The sequence below is a fragment of the Felis catus genome, chromosome B3 (assembly GCF_018350175.1).
Source record: "Felis catus isolate Fca126 chromosome B3, F.catus_Fca126_mat1.0, whole genome shotgun sequence".
NCBI classification, from domain to species: Eukaryota; Metazoa; Chordata; class Mammalia; order Carnivora; family Felidae; genus Felis; species Felis catus.
Genome location: NC_058373.1, coordinates 80,950,995 through 80,977,262, shown reverse-complemented (window position 1 = coordinate 80,977,262; position 26,268 = coordinate 80,950,995). Strand labels below are relative to the sequence as shown.

The following is a 26,268-nucleotide window of genomic DNA, read 5'->3' as shown; positions in this document are numbered from 1 at the left end:
TCTAAGCCATTGTTAACTTGGACGGATTTTTGAAATTGAAGTCTTAGTCAAATCTTGCTATCATTACTTCACACTCAGGAGTTTCTAAAGTCAAATTTAGTATTTTTTTTTCTGAAATCGATCTTCCTTCCATCTTAATAATAACCTTTACCATTTTGGAGAACTTAATAGGTACCAAGCTTTGTATCACATTCTTCTAACAACATATTAACATATGTAAGCCTCACAGTAATCTAGGGTGTATATTCCCCTTATACAAAAAGAAAACTGGGGCTTACAGAAGCTAAGTAACTTGCTCACAGCTGAAAGCTAAAAAATCATCTAATCAGTTCAATAACACAAGTCACGGGCTCCAAACCCATGCTCTTAACCACTTTACCATATTATTGTACACATCTTACCCATGTCAGTTAAAATAATCATTCTCTTGATATTTTAAAATCAAATTTTTTAAAATCAAATCTTGATTGATTGTTATTCTTCCTGTTCTTTTACTCTCCTTATCTCTGTCCCCCTCGGGTGTTCCTAATTATTATAGTAGTGTTTTTAGGTTCTTTTCAACTCTCCCTAGATATGAAGCCACATTTGTTTTCCTGAAAGGCTTTCATCTTGCAACTTTCCTGTCAAAAAGCTGGGAAACTGCTTATTGCTTCCTAAATCTCCTTCTCATTCAAGTCCTATCAGCTGACCCAGGAACCTTATCTATCATTACCCCAGAGTACTGACTTCTCTCATAGGCAGTCTGCCTGTTCTCATTCCACTCATGCCATTCTCATGTCTGCACTTATATTTTCCTATTGTTCTTTTCCCTTCCTGGTCCTATCTGATCATCCAAATTTTCTAGCGTTCTGAAATCCAGTTTAACCACCTTCTTGTCAAATTTCAACATCCCTAATCCACAGTTAGCTTTCCTTCTTTGAATTACTACCATAATACTAATAGTCTCTTAATCATCATTATCCAGTAGTTGATTGAGTTAACTTATAAGGTGTTCCATTCTTTCATCCTCCTTTGCTTCTATTTATTATATTTCTCTTCTCCCCCTTCAAGAAGTCTATTGCGAATGCACATACATTTACATCGAATACTTTTTCAGTTGATTAATTTAAATGCTTTTAGTGGCTTCCAGTGTCATTAAATCTGACTCTTTTTGATTACTGCTGTCTCTGACTTAACAGTTTATTTTTGTAGAATGTTTAGTACTCTAAGCTTTCTTATACTTTCATTGATAAGAGGGATAAAGCTTTCTGAATTTCCTAAAGGGAGGAATTTTTATGTCCTTCAAATGTATATAGAAGTAGATAGAGTGTATACTATAAGGAATCTATTATACCCATCATCTGTCTGACTGCTTGGTTGTCAGTATATGGACAGTCTTCTTTCTTTCCTTCTTTCTTTCTTTCTTTCTTTCATTCATTCATTCATTCATTCACTGGTTGGCTTAAATAGCAGAAATTTGTTTTCTCATGGTTCTGTAGGCTAGAAGTCCTAGATCAAAGTGTCAGCCAGTTTGGTTTCTTCTGAGCCCTCTTTCCTTGGCTTGCAATTGGTCACCTTCTCATTGTATCTTCACATGGTTTTTCCTTTGTGCATGTGCATCTCTAGCATTACTCTGTCCAAATTTTATCTTCTTAGAAGGACCCTAGTCACATTGGATTAGGGCTTGCTCTAATAGCCTCATTTTAACTTCATTAAGGCCCTGTCTCCAAAGACAACCTCATTCTGAGGTACTGGTAGAGTCTTGTTTCATTTAAACCAGAGTTGACCGGGGCACCTGGGTGGCTCAGTTGGTTAAGCGTCTGACTTCAGCTCAGGTCATGATCTCGCAGTCCGTGAGTTCGAGCCCCATGTCGGGTTCTGGGCTGATGGCTCAGAGCCTGGAGCCTGTTTCCGATTCTGTGTCTCCCTCTCTCTCTGCCCCTCCCCCGTTCATGCTCTGTCTCTCTCTGTCTCAAAAATAAATAAAAAACGTTAAAAAAAAATTTTTTAAATAAATAAATAAATAAACCAGAGTTGACCAACTTATTATTTTCAGAGCCATATGGTAAATTATGTACACTTTACATGCCATACACTCTCTGTCAGCTGCTCAGTTCTGCCATTGTAGCAGTAGCAGTCATAAATAGTATGTAAATGAATGAGCACGATGTGTTTCAGTGAAGCTTTATTTATAAAACCATGTGGCAGGGCAGATTTGTCTCAAAGGCAAATCTGTTTGTTTACTATATTAATATTTATATATATAATGTATACACTTATTTAATACATATATATTTATTTTTATATGTTTGTAAAAGTGCACTTATCATAAGTGTGCGTCTCTGTGAGTAAAGTATACAAACTAAATACACCATGTAACCAGCACCTAGATCAAGAAATAGAACATTATCAATACCCCAAACGCTCTCATGTTCTCTTCCAGTTATTACCTGTCCTACCAAGGATAACCACTATCCTAATTTGCAGCATCATATGTTAGTTTTGCCTGCTTTTATAATTTATATCATTGGAATCATATGGTACATACTCTTTTATGTCTGGCTTTCTTCAACATTACGTTCAAGAGATTTGTCCATATTACTGCATGTAATTGTAAATCTTGTTGAATCTTTTAAAAACTTGAATTTTTGTTCTCCACGTAGATTGAACAAAAAACACTTTACGGTAAACTAGATTTAGTTCAAGCTATTAGTTAAAGAACCAAACATTATCTTGGAATTCTTTTTTTTTTTTTTAATTTTTTTTTTTTTAATGTTAACTTATTTTTGAGAGAGATGGAGACAGAATGGGAGTTGTTTAGGGGCAGAGAGAGAGAGAGAGACAGAATCCAAAGCAGGCCCCAGGCTCTGAGTTGTCAGCACAGAGCCCGACACGGGGCTTGAATTCATGAGCTGTGAGATCATGACCTGAGCCGAAGTTGGATGCTCAACCGACTGAGCCACCCAGGCACCCCAATCTTGGAATTCTTAGTACTGAGATAGATTTAAGTTTAGCATTCAAAATTAGATGGTTGTCAGGGTTTTTTACTGGATATTTGAGAGAAATTTTTTCTTAAACTTTGTATGTTCTCTGTTTCTCTTTCCAGGTTAGTTATAATAGCACACAAGTACTATACTGTCTCGTTACTTTATCACTTCCTTCAACAAAGAACAATTCATTGTGTTTTATGTTTCTTAATGCTGCTGTAGCATTTTAAATTGTTTTTCTCTGTCTTCACAGACCTGGGCACTACATTCGCTATCACTGATTATTGATTCTGCTGGCCCACTGTACCATATGCATGTGGAACCCACCCTTTCTCTTATTATAATGTTATTGTTAAATGTGCCTCCTACTCATGCTGAAGTTCAACAAAGTCTTGGTCGCTGTTTGAATGCCCTTATTACTACTTTGGGTCCAGAACTACAGGGTATGCATAGCTCATTTTGTGATGTTTTAAATTAAAAATACACATGTGAAAATGAATTCACTTCTTATTACTGACTCAAATACTTGTCAGTGAAGTGGAGTTTGGCACAGTGTTCTATGCAAATACATGAGCAGAATATTGAGAGTCAGGAAGATTTTGACTCCTGCATGTTGACATAATAGAAAATAACATAGAAAGTAGGAAACTTAATGTAAGCTCCACCACTACTTTTTTTTTTTTTTAAGTTTATTTATTTATTTTTGAGAAAGAGAAAGAGAAAACCCCAAGCAGGCTCCGTACTGTCAGTGCAAAACTCAACACAGGGCTCAGTCTCACAAACCATGAGATCATGACCTGGGCCCAAATCAGGAGTCGGATGTTTAACCAACTGTGCCAGCGAGATGCCCCACTCCACCACCAGTTAATTGGATGACCTTTGGAAAATCTTTGTCTTTGGTCTTTGGTTTCCTTTTCTATCAAATGAGGGAAAAGTTGAAAAGCCTTTATGATTGGCACATAGTAGGTGATCAGTATATTTTGTGAAATGCCATCTAGTCTGATTTCTTTTACCTTGAAAAGATAAGGAGTGTCGTATTTAGAAAGATTAGATATATTTTTAATATGCTTTTCTTAACAATTGAAGTGAAAAATTCAAGTGGAATAGTGTAAAGAGCTTCTCTCTTCTAAGAAATAAATGACTAAGTCCCAAAACTCAGGTAATCTGATCTTTTCAAATGTAAAGTCCATGAATGATTTTAATATTTGAAAGAAACTCAACTAATATAAGCAGGGCTAAGTTCATTAGCCATTCTAATTCCACTTTTCATGAAATTTTGGTGTAGCCTTCAGATAGGCTGAGGTTCTTATTTGCCTAGTGATTTGTATTGACAAGTTTTTCAGACTAGGAGTAACTAATATAACCCAAAAATCTGTCACCTGGCTTTCTTTTGTAGAAGAAATTTACTTCACAGATCCTTAAGTTTAAAATTGGTTAAAATTAATAAACTCAGTATATGAGTTTAAAGAGGAATGATTTCATAGACGAATTATTCAAAGATTTGTGCTTTCATTTTAGGTAATAGTACTTCCATATCCACCTTAAGGACTTCCTGTCTTTTGGGTTGTGCGGTGATGCAGGATAACCCGGACTGCCTTGTTCAAGCTCAGGCCATCTCTTGCCTTCAGCAGCTTCATATGTTTGCTCCAAGACATGTCAACCTGTCTAGCTTGGTCAGCTGCCTCTGTGTGAGTATAAAATTTTAAGTGAGTCCTTAGTTTTTTTTCATTGGAAACTTAGATTTATTTTTAATAATTCTCTAGTCTGTGTACAATAGCTGTTTCCTCTCGTTTCTGGTTTTTTTAGCGGGTAGGGCCAAATTTCATGTAATCACATCTCAAACCTCTCATATATTGATTCAGTTTTGTTCTATTAATTTTGAACTTACCATTTGGAATGTTTATTCATTAATCAGTAAACATGTATTGGATGCTCAAATGTCCTGGGTACTGTATAAATGCTATAGGACATGGAAAAAATGTATGTGACAATATTTCAAATAATTATATATAAAGTTCTCTCCACCTCAGATGGGAAAATAACATTTTTCCGTAATATTCTAGTGGCATATGCATCAATATCTGGGTTCTAATAATATGTTTAATAAATAATGCAAGCTAAATGCTAAAAGTTCTGGTAAATGGTTCATAATCATCAATGGTTTTAAGATTTACCTTGAGTATCACCAGTTTCTATCTAAATTTGCCTCAAAAATTGGGTTACATTTGGAATTAAAACTTGACACCATTGCTTTTAAACTATTTCTGCCCCTAGAATGTTTACAACACATTCCCATTAGTAACATGACAGTTGAGAATTATTACTTTAGACAGACCTTTCATTCACAAGCTGAAGGCAGGATATACAGCATTTCAGACCTTGAAAGAACTTCAAATATCATTAAAACCAATCTTCCCCTCCCCCCCCAAAAAAAAACAAAACAAAACCAAGCACCAAAAAAGTCAAATAATTTGTCCAAGGTAACATATCTAGAAGTAGTGGTAGCTCTAAGTCTATAATCCAGGTTTCTTTTTTTTTTTTAATTTTTTTATGTTTTTTATTTTAGAGAGAGACAGACAGAGTATGAGCAGGGAAGGGACAGAGAGAGAGGGAGACACAGAATCTGAAGCAGGCTTCAGGCTCCAAGCTGTCAACACAGAGCCCAATGAGGGGCTCGAACTCACAGACCGCAAGATCATGACCTGAGCCCAAGCCGGACGCTCAGCCGACTGAGCCACCCAGGCGCCCCTAGAATCCAGTTTCTGAACTCCTTGTTAAGTTCCCATTTCTTTATTTCTTACTGACTTTGTAGTTTTGATTAGCTCTTAACCTCATCTCTACCACCTCCTAGCTTTGTGGCCTTAGAGAAGTCCCATAACCTCTTCCAGCCTCAGCTATCTTGTCTATAAAACAAAGATTGCACGAGATACCACCCATTAAGGCACATGTCGTAGGCACTTAATAACCACTCAATATGTGGTAGTTTTTATTTTCTAACATATAACTTAGACATTATGTTAATGTTCATAGTGATTTTTATGGTCAAAGTTATGTAAGACTCTTAAAAAAAGGATGTGACTGACTTTTCTGATAGAAACTTGGTTCCTCTCTAGGTTAAACACATATTAGAGAAAATAGCACTTATTGGAAAAGGGTTTTTTTTTTACCTTTACTACTCAATGACTTTTCCCTAGGAATATTATTCTCTAATTCAAAGAACCATCCCCAAAACCAATTGTTGAAAAATAGCCATTCCTTTGCAAGTTGGTCAGACTTTCACTCTCCATTATATTTATTGAGAAATAAAGAGCAAAACTTACTAATTCTTAGTGAATTAGAACTGATTAAATTTGTTACTCTTTTTTTTCCCAGACTGAGAAAGTTTACATATAAAGAATAGAGATTACTATTGGATGTTTCTCTTGGAATATTAAGAGCAGTTGTGAAAATCAAAATTAACAATTAACAAATATTATTTATGTTACTTATAATATTTAAGCAGTAAAATGATTTTTTCTTATTCAGAAGTCATTCAAAAATTGCTATCACTATAGTTTGTTAATTTCATGTCTTAATTTTTTAGTAAGCTTTTATTCTAAATTTATTAGATTGAATTTATTATATTTTAGAGTATTTCCTATAGTACGAAAATTGCTTTTGCTTTCCTGTTTAACAACTTTATAATCAGATTTTCTTTTCTACAAAAAATTTAATTATTTAGCATGAAGTGTTTTCATTTTAATTGAAACTCCCTGAAGATTCAGAATATATTTCATCATTAGGAAAGAATCTTACTGAAAGGGTTTTCTTCTAACTGCATGCTGTTTAACTTCCATTCTGAACTTGGTCTTAGCTACACTAGCAATTCTGAGTACTCTAAGTTTTAAAAGTTGGCTTCCAAGAGTAAAAAATTTATAATTAACTTGTGATGAAGTAAACCATTAACTTTGTCCCTTGCTGGACACCTGTTCATTTGAATGCAATCTAGATCACTCTTTTAACACTCATGTCTATTTGATCTGGCTTTGTTACTGAGGCTTAATGAGAGTTTCCAAAGGAAAATCTAATTACATAAATGTACATTTTTAAGTTATTGTATATTTTATATCTTTACATCTTGAGTTGACTGTTTCCAAGATCTTAGTTCAACTCCTATTTTAAGTTGGAAAATGAAATATTCATGGCATAGTTTTAAAGTCGAAGCTAAGCCAGTTTGAATGATAGCTCTATCAACATTTATATTTTAATGCTTAGCTGACTGTTGTCAAAATCATCCTAGTATTTATCTTTTGGTTTTGTCATGACCAGTCTGTCGTTTGTTTTTGTGCAGGAGATCTTGTTGGATAATTCTGTGTTGGTAGGTCCCTCACCCTCAATTCCTAACTTTTTTTTGAGGTTTGCAGTGCTGTTTCTTTGTGTCGTTATTTTGGTTGTAGATGTTCTTGTTTTCCCCTGCATCTCTTTGTTTAAGCTAACCATTAATGCAAAGTCCAGTATGTGTAGCATGTTACATGGTGATTATTTAATACCAGTGTAAACAAATCCTCCCTAACCTTCTCCAGCCAGTGCACTCACTCCTTGCACTTAATTTTGCATCATTTTGATTTAATATATTCATTTCAGAAAGGAATTATAATTACAGTTTGACCTAATTTCTGTATTTTGCCTGCTTGGTTTGTTTGCCTTAATTCACTCTGTTCCTCTTCCCAATATAAATGCTGGAGAATGACGTGGAGATATTAAATGTTCCGTTTCGCTTTGTGTGACTGCCTTCAATTTTTTTTCTACCAAACAAGTAAAGAGTACTTTTATAAGCATGCTGTCTCTAAAAGATTGTTTGACCAGCCTGAATAAATGCTGCGCCTGCCTTGTATTATATGTTTGTAAAACTCCAGTGAGATAACTAGTAGATTCATTAACTTTTCTTTAAAATAGCCTTGTAGAATGCTTTTTTGTTTTTGTTGTAAAATATAGCCATAATCTTGGGCATGAATAAACTTAATCTTTTTACATTTTAACTCCCTTGTTATCCTATGTACTAGTTTCTAACAGTGGTTCTTTAACATGATTGGAATATTAACTTTAGACTTTGTGAATGACATTCCTCTTTCAACTTTTCAGTTCATGATATGTCTTGAGGGTATAATAAAATATATTTATAAAGCAGTTCCCATCCATATGTTTCACTGATGATATATTCACAAACCTGTTCTGTCTTTGGCTTCTGATAAAATTTAGTTTCACTCTCTTTGCATTTTTTTTTTTTTTATGTGTTAAAAACCAGCTGTCACCACCTACTCTTTTTCTCAGAATTTATCCTCTGCTCTTTTCAACAAACTCACCTACTTCAGTCCTGTTTTTTCTCACATACACCATATCTAAATAAAGATCACTATACGAAGTATGCCCTTCTTTCTCAAATTTGCTTGGAAAATCAATAGCATAAGACACATATTCATTGACATAAGCCACACTTTTACTGGTCTTTGCTTTCATTGTTAGAAAAAAATAAATTGCAAAAACTCGACTTTATTCTACTTATGAATCACTTAGAAAAAATTTGTATCCAGAAACTTTTGGCTTTTTTAATTGTTCATTTAAGGTATATCGCAGTCATACCATTTACCTTCAGTAGACACAATCTATTGAGATTTACATTGTTCAAACACTTCTAAGAAAAATATGTGTAAGGAGTCTGTCATTCTAGCAGAAATATTCTTTATCTCTGATATGTAGCATCTGTGTACATACATGTATATCCATTATATACAAGTAGATATACATACATATAAAACCTGTTGTCTGTAATGTGTGTCTCTAGAGAGTGTTTTTGGTGAATATGTTTTCTGAGTAAAACTCTTTTCTGTCTTTATTTGAAAATGCATTTACTTACTCTGGCATCTGAATAAAAGACTAGTGATAGACTGTTAATAATAGTTAATAACTAACATTTATTGAGCACTTACTGTGTGCCAGAAACTATGCTAAGCCCTTTTGCATGTTTCTCTGAATTAACTTTGCAACAGCCCTATAAGATGGGGGTAGTGTTATTTCCATTTTATAAATAAGGAAACTAAGGCACGGAGAGGTTAAATAATTTGCCCAAGGTCACACAGCTAGTAAATGGTGGATCTAGGACTCAAAGTGAGGCAGTTTGACTCCAGAGCCTCCCTTTTAACCAGTATGTTATATTGCTTATATGGATCTATATAAATTTCTACTTAGAGGATGGTAAAACATTATAATATTGTTGCATGAGCACAATTGTATAAGCTACAAATAAAGTCTTTCTCAGTTGTATATCTTTTATCTCGAAATTGTTTTATTCATGTAAATTTTGTGTCTTCTAACACTGTTCAGAGGCTTCTGCTTGGATGTGTTTATGAATATTTCATAATCAAGTACATGTATTACTCCTTAAGCTATTTATTTCTAAATTGTAATAAAAAATATGTACTAGAATAGTTTGTAGAAGTTTCTGTGTATTTAACAAATTGAATCTAGCCTAGTGATGAGCTGGACAGAATCAGGAGGGATCCAGTGTATGTCTATTAGACTTATTATGAATGCCACCAAGAATTTCAGCTCTTTCATTTCCCAATTGGTATTTTTCAGGTGAATCTTTGTAGTCCCTATTTGTTACTGAGAAGAGCAGTACTGGCTTGTTTACGTCAGCTTGTACAGAGAGAAGCAGCTGAAGTTTCAGAACATGCTGTTATGCTTGCTAAGGATAGCAGAGAAGAGTTGACTCTAGGTAATTCTTTTTGTCAACATTATCTCCAGCTCAAATGATTTTTTTAATAAAATTTTTAAGTTCTTTTATTTATTTTGAGAGAGAGGGCTCCTGAGTGGGGAAGGGGCAGAGAGAGAGGGAAAGAGAGAATGAGAAGCAGGCCCCACACCAACACAGAGCCCGACATGAGGCTCAATTTCACAAACTGGAAGATAACAGCCTGAGCCGAAATCAAGAGTCAGGTGCTCAAGAGTCAGACACTCAACTGACTGAGCCCCCTAGGCACCCCAGATAATTTTTTTTAGTGTTTATTTATTTTTGAGAGAGAGAGCACAAGCAGGGGGTGGATGATGCACAGAGAGAAGTCGGGGGGGGGGGGGTGGACAGAGGATCTGAACTAGGCTCTGCACTGACCAGCAAGCCCGACACTGGGTTCAAAGTCATGAACCATGAGATCATGACCTGAGCCATAGCTGAACGCTCAACCAACAGAGTCACCCAGGCGTACCTCAAATGATTGTTTTAATTTTAAGTCTTCATTTAAACATGAATTTTTAAAATGAAATTTAAAAGTTAATATATAATGTCTTAAACCTGCTACAAGAGACAGTTACTAACAATTACTGCCATTCCCAACCAGAGATGTTACTGGTTTAGAAAAATTGTTTTCAAACTTAGGTCCCCAAACTAGCAATATCCACCTCACCAAGAACTTGTTAGAAATGCAAATTATCGGGCCCCATCCAAAATCTGCTTAACCAAAAATCTGGGAGTAAAGCCCAGCAATCTGTTTTCTATGTTTTTGTAATCCCTGTTAATGCATATTGAAATTTGAGAGCCACTCAAATTTTAGAGCAAGTTTTTTCACAACAATCCATCGAAGTTGGATTTAGCCCTTAAGTAATTTACCATATGTGCCTTTCTTCCTCCAAAATCTCATTTAATAAAATTTATCATAGATAAGTCGTCTTTAGGTGGAAGGGTTTTTAGCCCCTTCTTTATTTTAGAACTGAATTAAAGGATTTCTTAGTTGGTTAGATTTAAGTCTGTATGTCTTTATTTTAAAATTATATGTAAAATATACATATAAATTCATACAACCTCCAAAAATAGTAATGGTAATATCTTACTCCTTTATGTATATAGTTTCCAGAGTGCTGTCACACTTTGAGAAAGTCTCAGGCTTCACAAAGCTTTCCAATATCTAAAGCTCTCAGATCAGTGTGTTTTACTGTCATGCTGTGCTCCTTAGTTTGTTGTTAGACTAAGACTTTAACTGTTTGACTTGAGTTCATCAGTGTTCCTGAACTAGTATGGTAGCCACCCAAACAGGTGGCAGACCTCATTTGAAAACAATTGGTTACTTACCTTAACCAGAGAAATTTTAATCTTCTAACCATGTGAGATATTCTGCCTAAGTGACCTTCAGTTTATATTTACCACTGAAATTATCTGCATCTTTTGCTTTAGGCTTTTATTGCATAAATATGCTTGTATATGTTCCTAGAATTCTTGACTTAGCTACAGGAGTAAAATACAGTAAAGAACTCATTATATATTTCCTTTTTAAAATTTTGTGATTTTGGGGGCGCCTGGGTGGCTCAGTCAGTTAAGCGGTCGACTTCAGCTCGGGTCATGATTTCGCGGTCTGTGAGTTTGAGCCCCGCGTCGGGCTCTGTGCTGACAGCTCAGAGCCTGGAGCCTGTTTCGGATTCTGTATCTCCCTCTCTCTGACCCTCCCCCGTTCGTGCTCTGTCTCTTTCTGTCTCAAAAATAAATAAACGTTGGGGCGCCTGGGTGGCGCAGTCGGTTAAGCGTCCGACTTCAGCCAAGTCACGATCTCGCGGTCCGTGAGTTCGAGCCCCGCGTCAGGCTCTGGGCTGATGGCTCGGAGCCTGGAGCCTGTTTCCGATTCTGTGTCTCCCTCTCTCTCTGCCCCTCCCCCGTTCATGCTCTGTCTCTCTCTGTCCCAAAAATAAATTAAAAAATAAATAAATAAATAAATAAATAAACGTTAAAAAAATTTTTTTTTTAATTTTGTGATTTTTCAAATGGAAAAAGTTCAAAGAAATGTGCAGTGAACGCATATATTCACCTACTTAGCATCTTTATGGCATTCATTTTATATAACTTTCTCTTTCCATACTTAGACAGATGCATATCTTTTGCCAGACCATCTGAAAGCAGACTGCAGACATCATGACAGCTCACTCCTAATACATACATTTTCCTTCATGACCACACATCATTTCTACACTTAATAAAATTAACACTGATAAAGTAGCCATCATAGAATATGCAGTTCTCACACAAATTTCCCCAGTTATCCAAAAAATGTTCTTTATGACTCCTTACTACCCTCCCTTACCACCACCCAAATTTAGGATCCAGGCATGATTCACATATTACGTTGTTTGTTCTGTGTCTTTAGACTCCTAATCTGAAACATTCCTACTGATTCCTACTGAAGTATAGTTGACACACATTGTTAATTTGTTTCAAATGTACAGCATCGTGTTTTCACAAGTTTAAATAAACATTATGCTATGTTCACAAGTGTAGCTACCATCTGTCACCATACCACACTACTATAGTACCACTGACTTATATTCCCTATGCTATACCTTTTATTCCTCTGATGTCTCCTTCTAGTCTTTAAAAGATAATTTCTCTTACAAAATAGTATAATAGTAGCATTATCTTTAGAATCTAAATGCTTTCATAAATTCTAGATAAGTTCGGGTTGCCTGGGTGGCTCAGTTGGTCAAGCATCTGACTCTTGATTTCAGTTCAGGTCATGATCTCACAGTTCATGGAATTGAGCCCCATGTCAGCACAGATCCTGCTTGGGATTCTTCTCTCCCTCTCTCAACTGTAAAATAAATGAAAAACAAACAAACAAACAAACAAATAAATAAATAAATACATGCTAGATAAGTTAAATCTTCAAGAGAAAATTTATTCTTTTGGCATTTCCAGAATTAGAGGAAATGGATGCTAGACGGGGCTTATGTTTCTCCTTTGAGATGCTTTATTACTTTGCAGTGAGAATATTTGCATGTAGTATTTTAATAACTCCAGAATGTGTGTACTTCTCATATGGCAGTTTTGTTTTCTGTATTACTTAGATCATCGATTTTCTTCTTGTCAGATGCTAACATCAGAGAAGTGGGCCTTGAAGGGGCATTATTGACCTTACTAGACAAAGAGACAGATCAGAAGTTATGCAATGATATCAAAGAGACTTTAAATCATATGCTTACGTCTATGGCAGTGGATAAGCTCTCCTTCTGGTTAAAGCTTTGTAAAGATGTACTTGCTGCATCCGCTGGTGAGTATTGGTGGTTACCAGTTGAAATAAAATTGAAAGTGAAAATGTTCTATAAAATTGTTTGCCACTGACAATTTTGTCTGAGTATTTGGATTGTAATTGCTTGTTGCATTTTTCAAGTGAAAATTCTAGTGTTTAAGTCTAACACTTAGGCCTGTGGGTTTTAGTATTCTTCTGATTGTCGTTTATGACTTCCCTGTCTAAAACAAACTAAAAAGTAGGGTTATTTGTACTATAAAATGGATGATCTGACTTACAGTAGCCCCATCGTTTGTTTTCATGCATATAATAGTTGAGGGATTGCATCAAATCAACTTAGTAGAAAAATCATCAGGGGCGCCTGGGTGGCGCAGTCGGTTAAGCGTCCGACTTCAGCCAAGTCACGATCTCGCGGTCCGTGAGTTCGAGCCCCGCGTCAGGCTCTGGGCTTATGGCTCAGAGCCTGGAGCCTGTTTCCGATTCTGTGTCTCCCTCTCTCTCTGCCCCTCCCCTGTTCATGCTCTGTCTCCCTCTGTCCCAAAAATAAATAAACGTTGAAAAAAAAAATTAAAAAAAAAAAATCATCAAAAGTTACAACATTCTGAGCAAGCAAGTTTCTCTATACTTAATAATGTTGATTTCAAACAGGGTTAAAAAATAGTGTTATTTACCTAATGTATTTGTGAGTATAAGATAATGGTTAGTGAGAATGTGTATTAGAGTCTTTCAAATTTTTATCTTTGGGGTAAGAGAGAAAATAAATGAAAGGAAGAAAAGAGACAAATCAGTTCTGTTCCAGGTACTGTACATACTTTATCTGATTTAATCCTTTAACCATCCAGTGAGTAGGCAGTTAATATTCCATTTTGCACAAGAGAAAACAAGGTTTGGAAAGGTTAGGGAATATGTCCAAAGACATACACAGGTAGATTCAGACTTTACCCTGCATGACTTTAAAATCCAGCTTTTCATGGGGCACCTGGGTGGCTCACTCGGTTAAGCATCTGACTTTGGCTGAGGTCATGATCTCACAGTTTGTGGGTTCGAGCCCCACATTGGGCTCTGTGCTCACAGCTCAGAGCCTGGAGCCTGCTTTGGATTCTTTGTCTCCCTCTCTTTCTGCTTCTACTTATGCTCTGCTCTCAGAAACCTTCCTAAACAAAAGCAAAATGAACTATTGGGACCTCATCAAGACAAAAACTTCTGCACAGCCAAGGGAACAATCAACAAAACTAAAAGGCAACCTATGGAATGAGAGATATTCGCAAATGACATATCTGATAAAGGATTAGTATCCAAAATCTATAAGAGCTTTTAAAACTCACAACCCAAAAAACAAATAATCCAGTGAAAAAAAAGGGCAGAAAACATGAATAGACATTTTTCAAAGAAGACATACAGAGGGCTTACAGACACATGAAAAGATGCTCAACGCCACTCATCCTCAGGGAAATACAAATCAAAACTATGTTGAAATGCCACCTCACGCCTGTCAGAAGGGCTAAAATTAACACCACAGGAAACAACCGATGTTGGCAAGGATGCAGAGAAAGGGGGAACCCTCTTACACTGTTGGTGGGAATGCAAACTGATACAGTCACTCTGGAAAACAGTATGGAGATTCCTCAGAAAATTAAAAATAAAGCTGTCCTACCATCCAGCAATTGCACTAATAGGTATTTATCCAAAAGATAGAAAAATACTGATTCAAAGGGGCACATGCACCCCAATGTTTATAGCAGCACTATCAACAATAGCCAAATTATGGAAAGAGCCCAAATATCCATGAATGGATAAAAAAGATGTGGTGTATGTATACAGTGGAATATTACTCAGCCATCAAAAAGAATGAAATCTTGGGGCACATGGGTGGCTCAGTCAGCTAAGTGTCTAACTTTTGATTTTGGCTCAGGTCATAGTCTCATGTGAGTTTGAGCCCCGTGTCAGGCTCTGTGCTGACAATGCGAAACCTGCTTGGGATTCTCCTTCTCTCCCTCTGTTTCTGCCCCTCCCCCACTCATGCTCTCTCTGTCTCAAAAAAAAAAAAAAAAAAGAATGAAATCTTGCCATTCGCGGTGACATGGATGGAACTAGACTGTTAAACTAAGTGAAAAAAGTCAGTCAGAGAAAGACTAGTACCTTATGATTTCAGTCATATGTGGAATTTAAGGAACAAAAAGAGGGAAATAAACCATGAGACTCTTAACTATGGAGAACAAACTGAGGATTAATGGAGGGAGGTGTGAGGGAGATGGGCTAGGTGGGTGATGGGTAGTAAGGAATGCACTTGTGAGGAGTACTGAGTGTCGTGTGTAAGTGATGAATCCCTGAATTCTCCTCCTGAAACCAATGTTACACTATATGTTAAACTAGAATTTAAATAAAAACTTTAAAAAAATAATAGTAAAATTCAGCTTCCTACTATATTTCAGTAGCTCTTAAACTCAGTTACTCAAGCTTTATAATTTAATGTATTATCTGAATTATGTTAAAGGAAGAAAGGCATCATTTTTAAAACTTTGTTTTACATTCTCCACTGTCTCCCTTGATTCTTATTGCTCCTCTTCTCTTCCATTGATTTATATCTGTTCTTTCAATTACTATGCTTTATATGTTTTCCTTTGTTGAGGCTCTCTTCTATCCCACCACTTGAGAACTTACAAGAACTTCTCCTTTGGAAAATCTGTATGTGCGTAGATAAACAGGTTGATGACACTTTTTGGTATCTCACCTATTTCTGGTATCTCCCAGAGCTTTGTGCTCAGTTTTCTTTTACCATTTGTTCTTTATCCTTTATAGTTTGGCTTTATCCTTTCTTATTAAGAAAACACATTAAGAAACCACCTATGTGGTGGTTCCGTAGATTGGGTGGTTCCGGAACCTGGGTGGTTCCGTAGATTGGGCATCTGACTTTGGCTCAGATCATGATCTCACAGTTCATGGGTTCATGAGCCATATCAGGTTAGGTGCTGATGGTTAGGAGCATGGAGCCTGCTTCAGATTCTGTGTCTCCCTCTCTCTCTGCCCCTCCCTCACTTGTGTGCTGTCTCTGTCTCAAAAATAAACATTAAAAAAAATTTTTTTTAAACAAAAAATGAAAACACACATTTCAGTCTGTTTGTTGACTTATTACCTTAGTCTTAAGACAGGACTTTGCTATAATTTTGTGACATCTTTGCTTTCATAACACACTCAAGAAATGTTGACATACAAGACAGTTTAAGGGGCCCTGGGTGGCTTAATCGGTTAAGCATCTGACCCTTGATTTCGGCTCAGGTCATGATCTCACAGGAGATCAAGCCCCTTGTCAGGCTCTATGCTGAGTGTGGAGCCTGCTTAAGATTCTCTCCCTCTGTCTCCCACTGTCCCTTTCCTGCTTGCATGTGCACTCTTTCTCAAAAAATAAAAACAATTTATTAAAAAAAATTTTTTTTTAACATTTATTTTTGAGAGACAGGCACAAGTGGGGGAGGGGCAGGAAGCGAGAGAAGGAGACACAGAATTCAAAGCAGTCTCTAGGCTCTGAGCTGTCAGCCCGACACAGGGTTTGAACCCACGAACCATGACATCATGACCTGAGCTGAAGTCGGACACTTAACCAAGGGAGCCACCCAAGCGCCCCAGAAAGTAAAAAAAGTTTAAAAGAAGATATTTTAAGGGAAAAAAGGTTGGTCTCTTTTATAGCCTAGTTCAATTTGAAGTTGAGTTAAACAGAGTTAATAAGTTAACAGTTAATATAAGGAAGAAATAATTCATTCCTCACTGCTCAGGCCATTGGGAAACTATGAGACTATAAATGACAGAAATGAGCTTATCTTAAGAAAAATATTGTCAGACGTGTTTAGTAGGTTCAGGAACCTTCTTAAATCTGTTCAAGGCCCTAGTGTTAAAACAGTCTCCCTAGTGCAATCCCTCATACTCTGGATACGAGAGAATTTTGAGCCTCCTTAAGCATAACTGTCTACATACAGGGGACTGATGATTATCCTAGTATTTAGTATCATGTCTATAGTATCATGTTTATTTGTTAACTTTCAATATAATTGGAACAACTTTGTCATTTTGACCTGGAACAGTTCTTACAGCATTTCTTTGGATACCACTGCTGTCTGTAGTTACTAGATATGATTATATTACACTGTTGAAGATGTATAAGCAACAATTCTAGTCTCAATTTGAAGTCATAAATATGTCTTCCATTTGATTGTAATTACATGTATTCTCCCTTGATAAAAGATTTTACAACTGTAACTTGTGTGGATACAATGCAAGAAGAGGAAGGAGATAAAGGGGATGATGCCTCAGTTCTGACCACCAGAAATGATGACAAATCCTATCCCTTTACCAATCCCCGATGGGCCACTAGAGTCTTTGCTGCCGAATGTGTCTGTAGGATAATTAACCAGTGTGAGAATGCACACAGCGCACATTTTGACATTGCTTTAGCACAAGAAATGAAAAAAAGGGATTCAAGAAGTAAGTGACATAATAATGAAGAGACCAAAGCATATACATAAAAATGTTGTCTGCCTATGTTTTTAATATTAATTTAGAAGTAAAACTAGAAAGAGTTTGTATTGTTCCAAATCAGTTATGAAACTGACTATAATATTTATATAAGCTAAAAGTTAAGCATAGTTCTAATGTTTAAACACATTTTTAATGATTAAGTTTCTTAAATAGTCATTTACTTATGTTTAATGGGCATGTGCATGAGTTAAGTTTATAATCATGTTCTTGGAAAGTAGTTTGTGCACTATTAACTAGCTCCGAAAATTTATTTTCTGAATTATAACCTATAGTAATTTTGCTTATAAATTATTTTGGTTTCATAAATATTACCCAGAAAACATTTGAGCGTATAACATTGTAAAGTAAACCTGCTTGCAAGATCATTTCCCCCTTTTTTTGTTCAGTTTTATTGTCTGTACCTAAAGGGATCTGTGTGTGTATTATGGTTTGATGTCTAATTTTCAAAATTCACTTAAGCACATTATGTTCAAAGACACAGTGCACATATCTAAAAGCCATGGATATATTTTTTACCAGACAAAAGAATTATATAGCAAAATGTCGCTCTTGTCAGTATGGGAGTACGAATTAGGTATCTGTGTTTTAATGATTTTTCAAGCAAGCATTTATTGAGTGATAAGCACCATGCTAGACCAATAGGTATAAAATTAGTATATCAGAGATGCTTAGTAATTCCTTTGTTCCCAATTAAAATTGTAATTGGCACTTGCTAAGATGAGTTGGTTTCTTTATCGTGACCCATAACATTCTTAAAATTAGTCCCAGATATATTTTAGGTAGAATTTAGTTGTACCCCTGAACATTTTATTGTTGGAATATTATTAAAGGATTGTCCTGTGTCCTGTAGAATTATTATACCGAAGAACGTATTGTAGGAATGAAAGGAATTCTCATTTATAATTTTATAGCTACAAATATTTTTTAATATTCCTGTTATTTGTATGTGTGCCAAGACATAGAAAAATAAGATAATCTAGTCCAAATAAAGAACCACATAAAACTGTTTTTCAAAAGAAACGTTAAGTCTTTTAGCTTCAACTTGGCACAAAGAGAAAAATTAGCTGCCTAATTCGCCAACACCCAAAGTTTCCTAAATATCTTCTAAAATGCTTTTATCGAAAAGTCCGAACAAAGTTTTTATTGATAGTACTACTAATACTCTTTTAAAGGATGCTAATTTTGCCTTTGGTTTTTGAATAGCTGTGTAATTGTTTGCTTTGGGAGTTTCTTGCTGTGATTGTTTGCAGGAGCCTAGTAACTCCACCTTTAAAGTCTATGTTTAACAAACAGTAAAACAAAACAGTAAATCAAATCAGAGGTATTTAAAAGAAAGTCTAGAAACGTCTGTGAAATCAAAGGGAGAAGAAATGATTAACATAAATCTTAGTTCCAGCATATGCTTTTTCTTGATAAGACTTTTTTAATCTTGTAGATGACTTTTTGGTGCTACATCTTGCCGACTTAATTCGCATGGCCTTTATGGCTGCCACAGATCATAGTGACCAGCTCCGTCTTTCTGGCCTTGAAACACTGTTAGTTGTTATTCGGCGATTTGCAGCTATTCCAGAACCAGAGTTTCCAGGTCATGTGATCCTGGAACAGTATCAAGCCAATGTAAGCACTTTCTGTTAGAGAATTTTATTTTTTAACACCTTGGATAAAAAGTCTGTGAAAGTATTTACTACTTTTTTTTTTACATAATGAGTATATGTCTCTGCTAATATGTCACCAATATATAATCAGCATATAGAAAATGTGTATGTTTGAAAAAGAAATCTCCGAAGTAAAAGCAAAGTGGTACATAAACAGGTCTTTTATAACAGTAAAGGTTAATAGTCAAAACCTGCTAGGTAATGTGGGGGAATAAAGTACTCTGCTAATTAAATTCTTTACAAAATACCTGAATATTCCTAAGATATGCTAAATCATTACTAAATATTCCATTTAGGCTACATGCTTGTCACTCCTGGAATAGATGAGTGTTCTATCACACACATTACATGTAATCCTCCAGCAACATTTATCCTTCCCTACCTCATGATTCAGAGGCAGCTTTTGTGGGTTAGCATTTAGGGAGCCAGGAACAGTTTACCAGTTGACTAGCTGTCTCTGTCACATCTTCCTACCAGGAAATGCCCATGTATGTTCCAGGAGAAAGCAAAAGGAAGGGACTCGAGTTATATAGAACTGTCATATTAGAATGAAATATTACAATTCACTGTAAGGGGAGCTCTGTTATATTCTTAGCCCTCTTAAAATTGCAAATGAGTGGCACCTGGCCGGCTCAATGGGTAGAGCATGGAACTCTCAATCTCAGGGTCATGAGTTCGAGCCCCATGTTGGGCATAGAGCTTGATTTAAAAAATTGCAATGATAGAAATATAATTATAGCTCACTTAAACTGAAGAGGAAAATTATTTTCAAGAATCGCAGTTGGCTCTGTTGTCTTCTACACCAGCTTTATTCTCAAGTTTGCTCTCTCCAAGTTGTATCAAAATGGCTCTCTCTTAGCACCCAGTCTTTTTTTTTTTCTTAAATTTATTTATTTTGAGAGAGTCAGAGTGCAGATAGGGGAGGGGCAGAGAGAGAAGGAGACAGAATCCCAAGTAGGCCCTGCACTGCCAGCACAAAGCCTGACTCAGGGCTCCACGACCTGAGCTGAAACCAAGAGTCAGACGCTTAACCGACTGAGCCGTCCAGGTGCTCCACGCACCCAGTCTTAAAAAGAGACCATGCTTCTGTCCCAGTATTCCCAGCAAACGTCTTCAAGGAGAGCTTTCATTACCCCTGGTTGGATCCCTGGAGTCACCAGTGCTCTCATCTCCATAGCAACAACAGGAGATAAGAGAAGGTTCCTCAAAGGAAAATTGAGGTGCTTTTATCTAAAAACAGATATAGTGGACAGGCAGAAAGAAACAGGTGTCCAGAATACCTATTGTAAACAATTTAAAAATATTAAAGAGATGAAGAGTTTGTGCTGTCTTACTTATTGATGCTTGGTATTTCCTATCATTTGTTGCCAGGTAGGAGCGGCACTTAGGCCAGCCTTCGCCTCAGAGACACCACCTGATGTCACTGCCAAAGCATGTCAGGTAAATGGTTAAAAAGACAGAACTTAAAAAGTAAAAACCTCTCTTAGCACAGGGCATCTTAGAATACTTTAGATTTGTATTTCAAGTGAGATCGAACATTTTTTCATGTATCTAAGAGCCATTATAATCTACAGTTTTAAAGTTACTTTTCTGGGAGTGATTGTCAGACTTTGAATATCCAGCCCTAAAGCAGAACTGACTTGAATTATTTCTAAACATAATGGAATAAACTAACTTTAGTCCATTCTTTCAACTTTCTTTTATTCACTTGAATTCACTTGTATTTTAGTACCTTGAATATTCAGGGAACTGTATTAAATGTTGTATGAGGTCTCTATTATCACTTCATTGTTTGTATTCTTGCTATAAGTCATTAAAATCTTTTGTTAAATGAGACAGGAAGTAAATAAATAGATGGAAGAGGAAAAATTAGTTTTTTCTAGAAAAAGAAAAATACTGTGATCCAGGAAAACCTCTGATAATTGAGCAAATTGTTTGCATTGGAGAATTATTAATGATGTTTTCTTTTAAAACATTTTTAGTATCTCATTTTCAAAATAACCAAAATTTTCATTGGGGTTTTAAATGTTAAGTTCTTTATCTTTCAGCAGTTATATTAATTAACCACACAATCTCTGCTTTTAAAAGAGTAAGAAGAAATAATCAAGATTGAATTCTTTTTTAATGTTTTATTTATTTTTGAGAGAGAGAGAGAGAGAGAGAGCAGGGGAGGGGCAGAAGAAGAGAGAGAGGAACAGAGGATCCCAAGCAGGCTCTGCATAGAGAGCGCAGATGTGGGGCTCAAACCACAAATCACGAGATCATGACCCAGGCTGAAGTTGGACGTTCAGCCAACTGAGCCACCCAGGCGCTCCAATCAAGATTGAAGATTTAATTCAAATGTTAATCCAAACATTTATTAAAGTGGTACCTTTCATGGCTGCATTTCTCCATATTAATAACACCTGAAACTCTCTGATTTATATACTAACCAGCACTGGTTTCCTTGCTTCAACCTTAGACTTCATTCCCTTTTACAATGCTGGCTTTTGACTGGCATTATCAGCCACATCCTTTGGGTTTCCTGATAGCAAGATGATTTCATTGTCTAGATTCCTGAGATATGGGTGAGCTCTGCTGAACTTACAAGGGAGGTATTTATAATTTTTAAATGTAACTTGATTTTCTTAAAAACCAGGTTTGCAGTGCCTGGATAGCAAGTGGAGTTGTGAGTGACCTTAATGATCTCCGAAGAGTTCATCAGTTGCTTGTTTCATCATTAACAAAAATACAGGCTGGAAAAGAAGCTCTGAGTCACTTATATAATGAAAGTGCTTCTACCATGGAGATCTTAGCTGTGCTGAAAGCCTGGGCAGAGGTTAGTGTGCTTCTCCATTTATAACTGGAATTTTAGAAGTTGTTAATAAACACCGTAGGCTATAAATTGAAATTGACTGTTTAAAACGCAATAAGTGCATTTTTAAGGTTAAGAAAAGATGTTCAACATGAGATTTTTTTATATATTAATTGACTTTTTAGCCAAGCATTCTAAAATATCTTTTTTTGCCTGTTATCTGCTACTTTAGGCAGGGGCAGCCATGAGCTGCAAGGACTTTATAATAACCAGTGGAAATCAACTTTTATTGACATCTGAATTTTGGAAGTGTGGGTTTGCTTGTATGTTATATCAATTCTGTACATACTTCACTGTTTTTTTAGAGCTCTTTCACAGAATAGCTTTTAATTATTAAATAACAGTCATTTTCTTTTCCAAAATTAGTGAAATCTTATAGGAAAATGTTTAACTTTATTTACTGTTCTAATCAGGAAGAAAGAGAAATAATTTTTAGGTTTACTACGAAAATGAGCACATACGAAAGTAGATGGAACAATATAATGCACTCATGTATACACATCATTGGGGTTTCAGCAGTTCCCAAGCTTGGCCAGCCTCAGTTCATATATCATCTTAATGAAGGTATATAGTCTCAGATTGCAACTGAGAGAATTAACCAATATGTAAAAAAACATTTCCTCCATTACAGCAAATTAAAACCTGAAGATTGGAGTCCATGTATTTTTGTCATTATTTGGGTTTGACAAACTTTATTTAGGAAGTAGTTCTGCCTAGAACTAATGATCTTTAACAGTAAACTCTGTATGCTTTTAAACATTTGCTGTTAGTAGAGCAAACAGAAATTTTCTCATCTCTCTAACCTATTTTTATAAATAATTCTCTGCTTATGTAGTGTTCTTTATAATAATTTTAATCTCTGGGCTCTTGCGTAAGCCCCTTATCTCCCATTCTCTCCTCAGTAAAAATAATGACTGACGAACAGATTCTGTACAACCAAGGTCCATAATCTCCTATCTAAAATCCTTGGAGCCAGATACATTTGGAATTCAGAATTTGGGGAATTTTTGAAAAGTAATACAGTACATATTCCATGTATCCCTCCAAAAAATTGAAGCAATACCATAGAATCTATAATCAAGCACATTGATATAGTTGTAGTAAAATGTTTGAATATTCACACTATGTTGAATGGAGACTATAAATCGTCTCAAATTCAGTCACTTTTGCCACCAAATTAAGTATTTTTCAGTGCTTTTTAGATGTCGGAATTGTAGATAAAGGGGTAGTACATGTTATATCCTGTGTTGAATACTTTCACATTCTTGGGGGTTTTTTTGTTTGTTTGTTTTTTTTGGTTTTTTTTTTTTTTGGTCTGAGAATCTGTAAACATTTCTCACTTACTTGTATGTGCCCTGAGGTCATCTAGAAACTATTGTTATGGTAGCTTCCAATTTAGTAACACTGCAATTGTGCTTTCAAAATGTTCAAAATGTAAATGCAGGCTCATGTGTAAGTTAACATGCTTTGTCTATTACAAATCTGTCTTTAGGAAATTCTTAGATACCAAAATCAAATTTATTCCATTACCAGCAGACCCTGAAAAACATTGATAAACTCAAGACCATAAAAAAAAAACAGATTTCAGACTTAGCTCTTTTATCATGAAATGAAAATAAAGTATCTTCTTTGCATGTTACTTCTGGAATAATGTCAAAAACATATATAGGCCTCTCTTTTTTTTTTTTTTAATCTCTATTTATTTTGAGAGAGAGTGAGCGAGCACGCACAAGAGTGGGGGAGGAGCAGGGAGAGGGAGAGAGAGAATTCTAAGCAGGCTCCACACTGTTAGCACAGAGCCCAAAGTGGGCTCTAACTCACAAAGTGAGATCATGACCTGAGCCGAAACCAAGAGCCAGATGCTTAACTGACTGAGCCACTGGGGCTCCCCTACTTTCACATTTTGCAGTCCTATGAACAGTCCATCTTGATTCTATTTATGTAAACTTTTTATGGTGATTTAGAAGTAACTTTGAAAGAATACTTTTAGTATTTCAGCTTATTGCCATTCAGAAATGGCCATCTGAAGCCATTTATTGAGGTGGATTATAGGACTATAACTAGACTCAGTGAGAAAGAGTGTTGTGATCATTTAGTTGGAGCTTTCAGGGATGTCAAAGTGCAGAATGGCAGCATAGTTGTCAAGCATTTGCTATCCCTAGTTGTATCCCATTAAAGAGAATATTTTTAGATCTTTCTATCCCAGTTTGCGTGTGTGGCTACATGTGTATACCTTGGTATCAGAGTGCATTTGAAGTACAGTATGCTTAAAAGTAAGGTTGGTCTCCTCAGCAAGATAAAAATATTTTAGCACCTTTTTAATGGGTATAAGAGCTTCCTAATTACAAATTAACCCTTTAACAGGTCTACATAATTGCTGTAGAAAGACATAAAAGCCACAGACAACCTTTGAAGACTACCACCTGTTCAGAAGAGAGTGTCAGAAATGGGTCATATTCATCAGATGGACTCCTTGACTTGGTTCACACAGACCTGGGCACGCTGAGTAGGCTCTGGCTTGCTGCGCTTCAGGATTTTGCTCTCTTAACTTTGCCTTCAGAATTTGCTTCCCAACTTCCTGTTGAAGGTAAGGGGTTTGTAATAGATACACATAATTCCTAGAGTGACAGTAACTTTTCAGAATTTATCCCTTAGCAAGTAATATTTATCTGAAACATTTTCTGTAGAATAATTTCCATTTATAGACTCAGCCTTCTAGATAATAAGGCATGCACATCTTACCTCACAAGATACTGCCATATTGCTCTCCAAAGCAGTTATAACAATTTTTTTAAGTTTATTTATTTATTTTGAGAGAGACAGAGACCATGCAAGTGAGGAAGGGGCGGGGTGGGGGGTTGTGGTGTAGAATCCTAAGCAGGCTCCATGTTGCCAGCACAGATGCTATTGAGGGGCTTGAACTCAAAAAACCATGAGATAATGACCCTTGCCAAAACGAAGAGGCAGATGCATAACCAACTGAGCCACTCAGGGGCCCTAGCAGTTAAAACAATTCATATGCCCACCAACAGCATGTTTCTGTTTCACTACATCTTCTACCATTATGTGTTGTCATACTTGATAATTTCTGCCATTAGGTGGGTATGAAATAGTTTTTCATTGTTTTATTTTGTTTTTTCATTGATTGAAAACCTTTTTCTATAGGTTTATGGGCTAAGTTTCTTCTTCCATCAATCACCTAGTCATAGGCCTTGTCCATTTTCTACTTGGTATTTGTCATGATTTTACTGGCTTGTTAATCTCTTATGTAACTTTAGTATCATTCCTTTATGATTGCATGCTTCCCAAGTCTATAGCTTATTCTATATTTTTCTAAAACTAATGTAATCAGTCATTTATGGTTTGTGGTTTTGTGTAATACCTGATAGATTTTTTTATTTAAGATCATAAAGACTAGAAGCATTACAGTTTTGCTTTTTACATTTTGGGCTTTAGTGCAGCTAGATTTATTTTGTGTGTATGGAATGGGGATAACATCTAATTTTGTAGTCAGTGATTAATACTGCATTTTATGGATTGGATATTTGGTAGCCACTTTTATTCTTCATGTTATTCCAAAATGTTGTGTGTGGGGGTTTGTTTGTGTTTTGGTTTTTTGTTTTGTTTTGTTTTACTCTTTGATAAATTCTAAATCAGCCTGCCAACTCCTGTTAGAATTTTACCTGGAATTATACACAAAAAGATAGGAGTGGTTTTTGTACTTTTCAGTAGCATCAAAATGGAAATAAACTGATTTATTGCCATAGTTGTCAGCCACTAGTGAATGACAGGCATGAATCAACATAAGTAAATCTCAAAAACATAAAGTTAGGTGAAAAAAAGCAAGTTAAAAAAGGTTACATATGGGGCACCTGGGTGGCTCTGTCTGACTTCAGCTCAGGTCATGATCTCACAGTTTGTGAGTTCAAGCCCCGAGTCGGGCTCTGTGCTCACAGCTCAGAGCCTGGAGCCTGTTTCAGATTCTATGTCTCCCTCTCTCTCTGCCCCTCCCCTGCTTGTGCTCTGTCTTTCTCTCGCTCTCAAAAATAAAAAAAAAGGTTACGTACAATATGGGGTCTTTTAAGTAAAGTTAAACACAAAATAATAGCACATATTATTTATGAATACAAACATCTATTTGGGAGTGATTTCACACTAACTTGAAGAGATTGGTTATAGAAAGAGGGATAAAAATTAGTGGTATAACTAAGTTCTAGGTT

General features: G+C 35.9%; 1 protein-coding gene across 7 annotated transcripts in view; it reads left to right on the top strand.

Moving 5' to 3' along the window:
- HEATR5A (HEAT repeat containing 5A) overlaps positions 1-26,268 on the top strand; it is a 122,398-nt gene that overhangs the window by 70,618 nt on the left and 25,512 nt on the right. For 6 of the 7 annotated variants that reach the window (XM_045059755.1, XM_045059756.1, XM_019832903.3 and 3 more), the window contains 10 exons: positions 3,220-3,409; positions 4,485-4,654; positions 7,297-7,323; positions 9,582-9,720; positions 12,851-13,030; positions 17,246-17,485; positions 18,975-19,156; positions 20,566-20,634; positions 21,833-22,012; positions 24,413-24,635. In XM_045059755.1, the coding sequence (XP_044915690.1) occupies positions 3,220-3,409; positions 4,485-4,654; positions 7,297-7,323; positions 9,582-9,720; positions 12,851-13,030; positions 17,246-17,485; positions 18,975-19,156; positions 20,566-20,634; positions 21,833-22,012; positions 24,413-24,635 (1,600 nt within the window). The remainder of the gene's footprint in view (positions 1-3,219; positions 3,410-4,484; positions 4,655-7,296; positions 7,324-9,581; positions 9,721-12,850; positions 13,031-17,245; positions 17,486-18,974; positions 19,157-20,565; positions 20,635-21,832; positions 22,013-24,412; positions 24,636-26,268) is intronic. The other variant, XM_011283176.4, reaches the window with a different exon arrangement.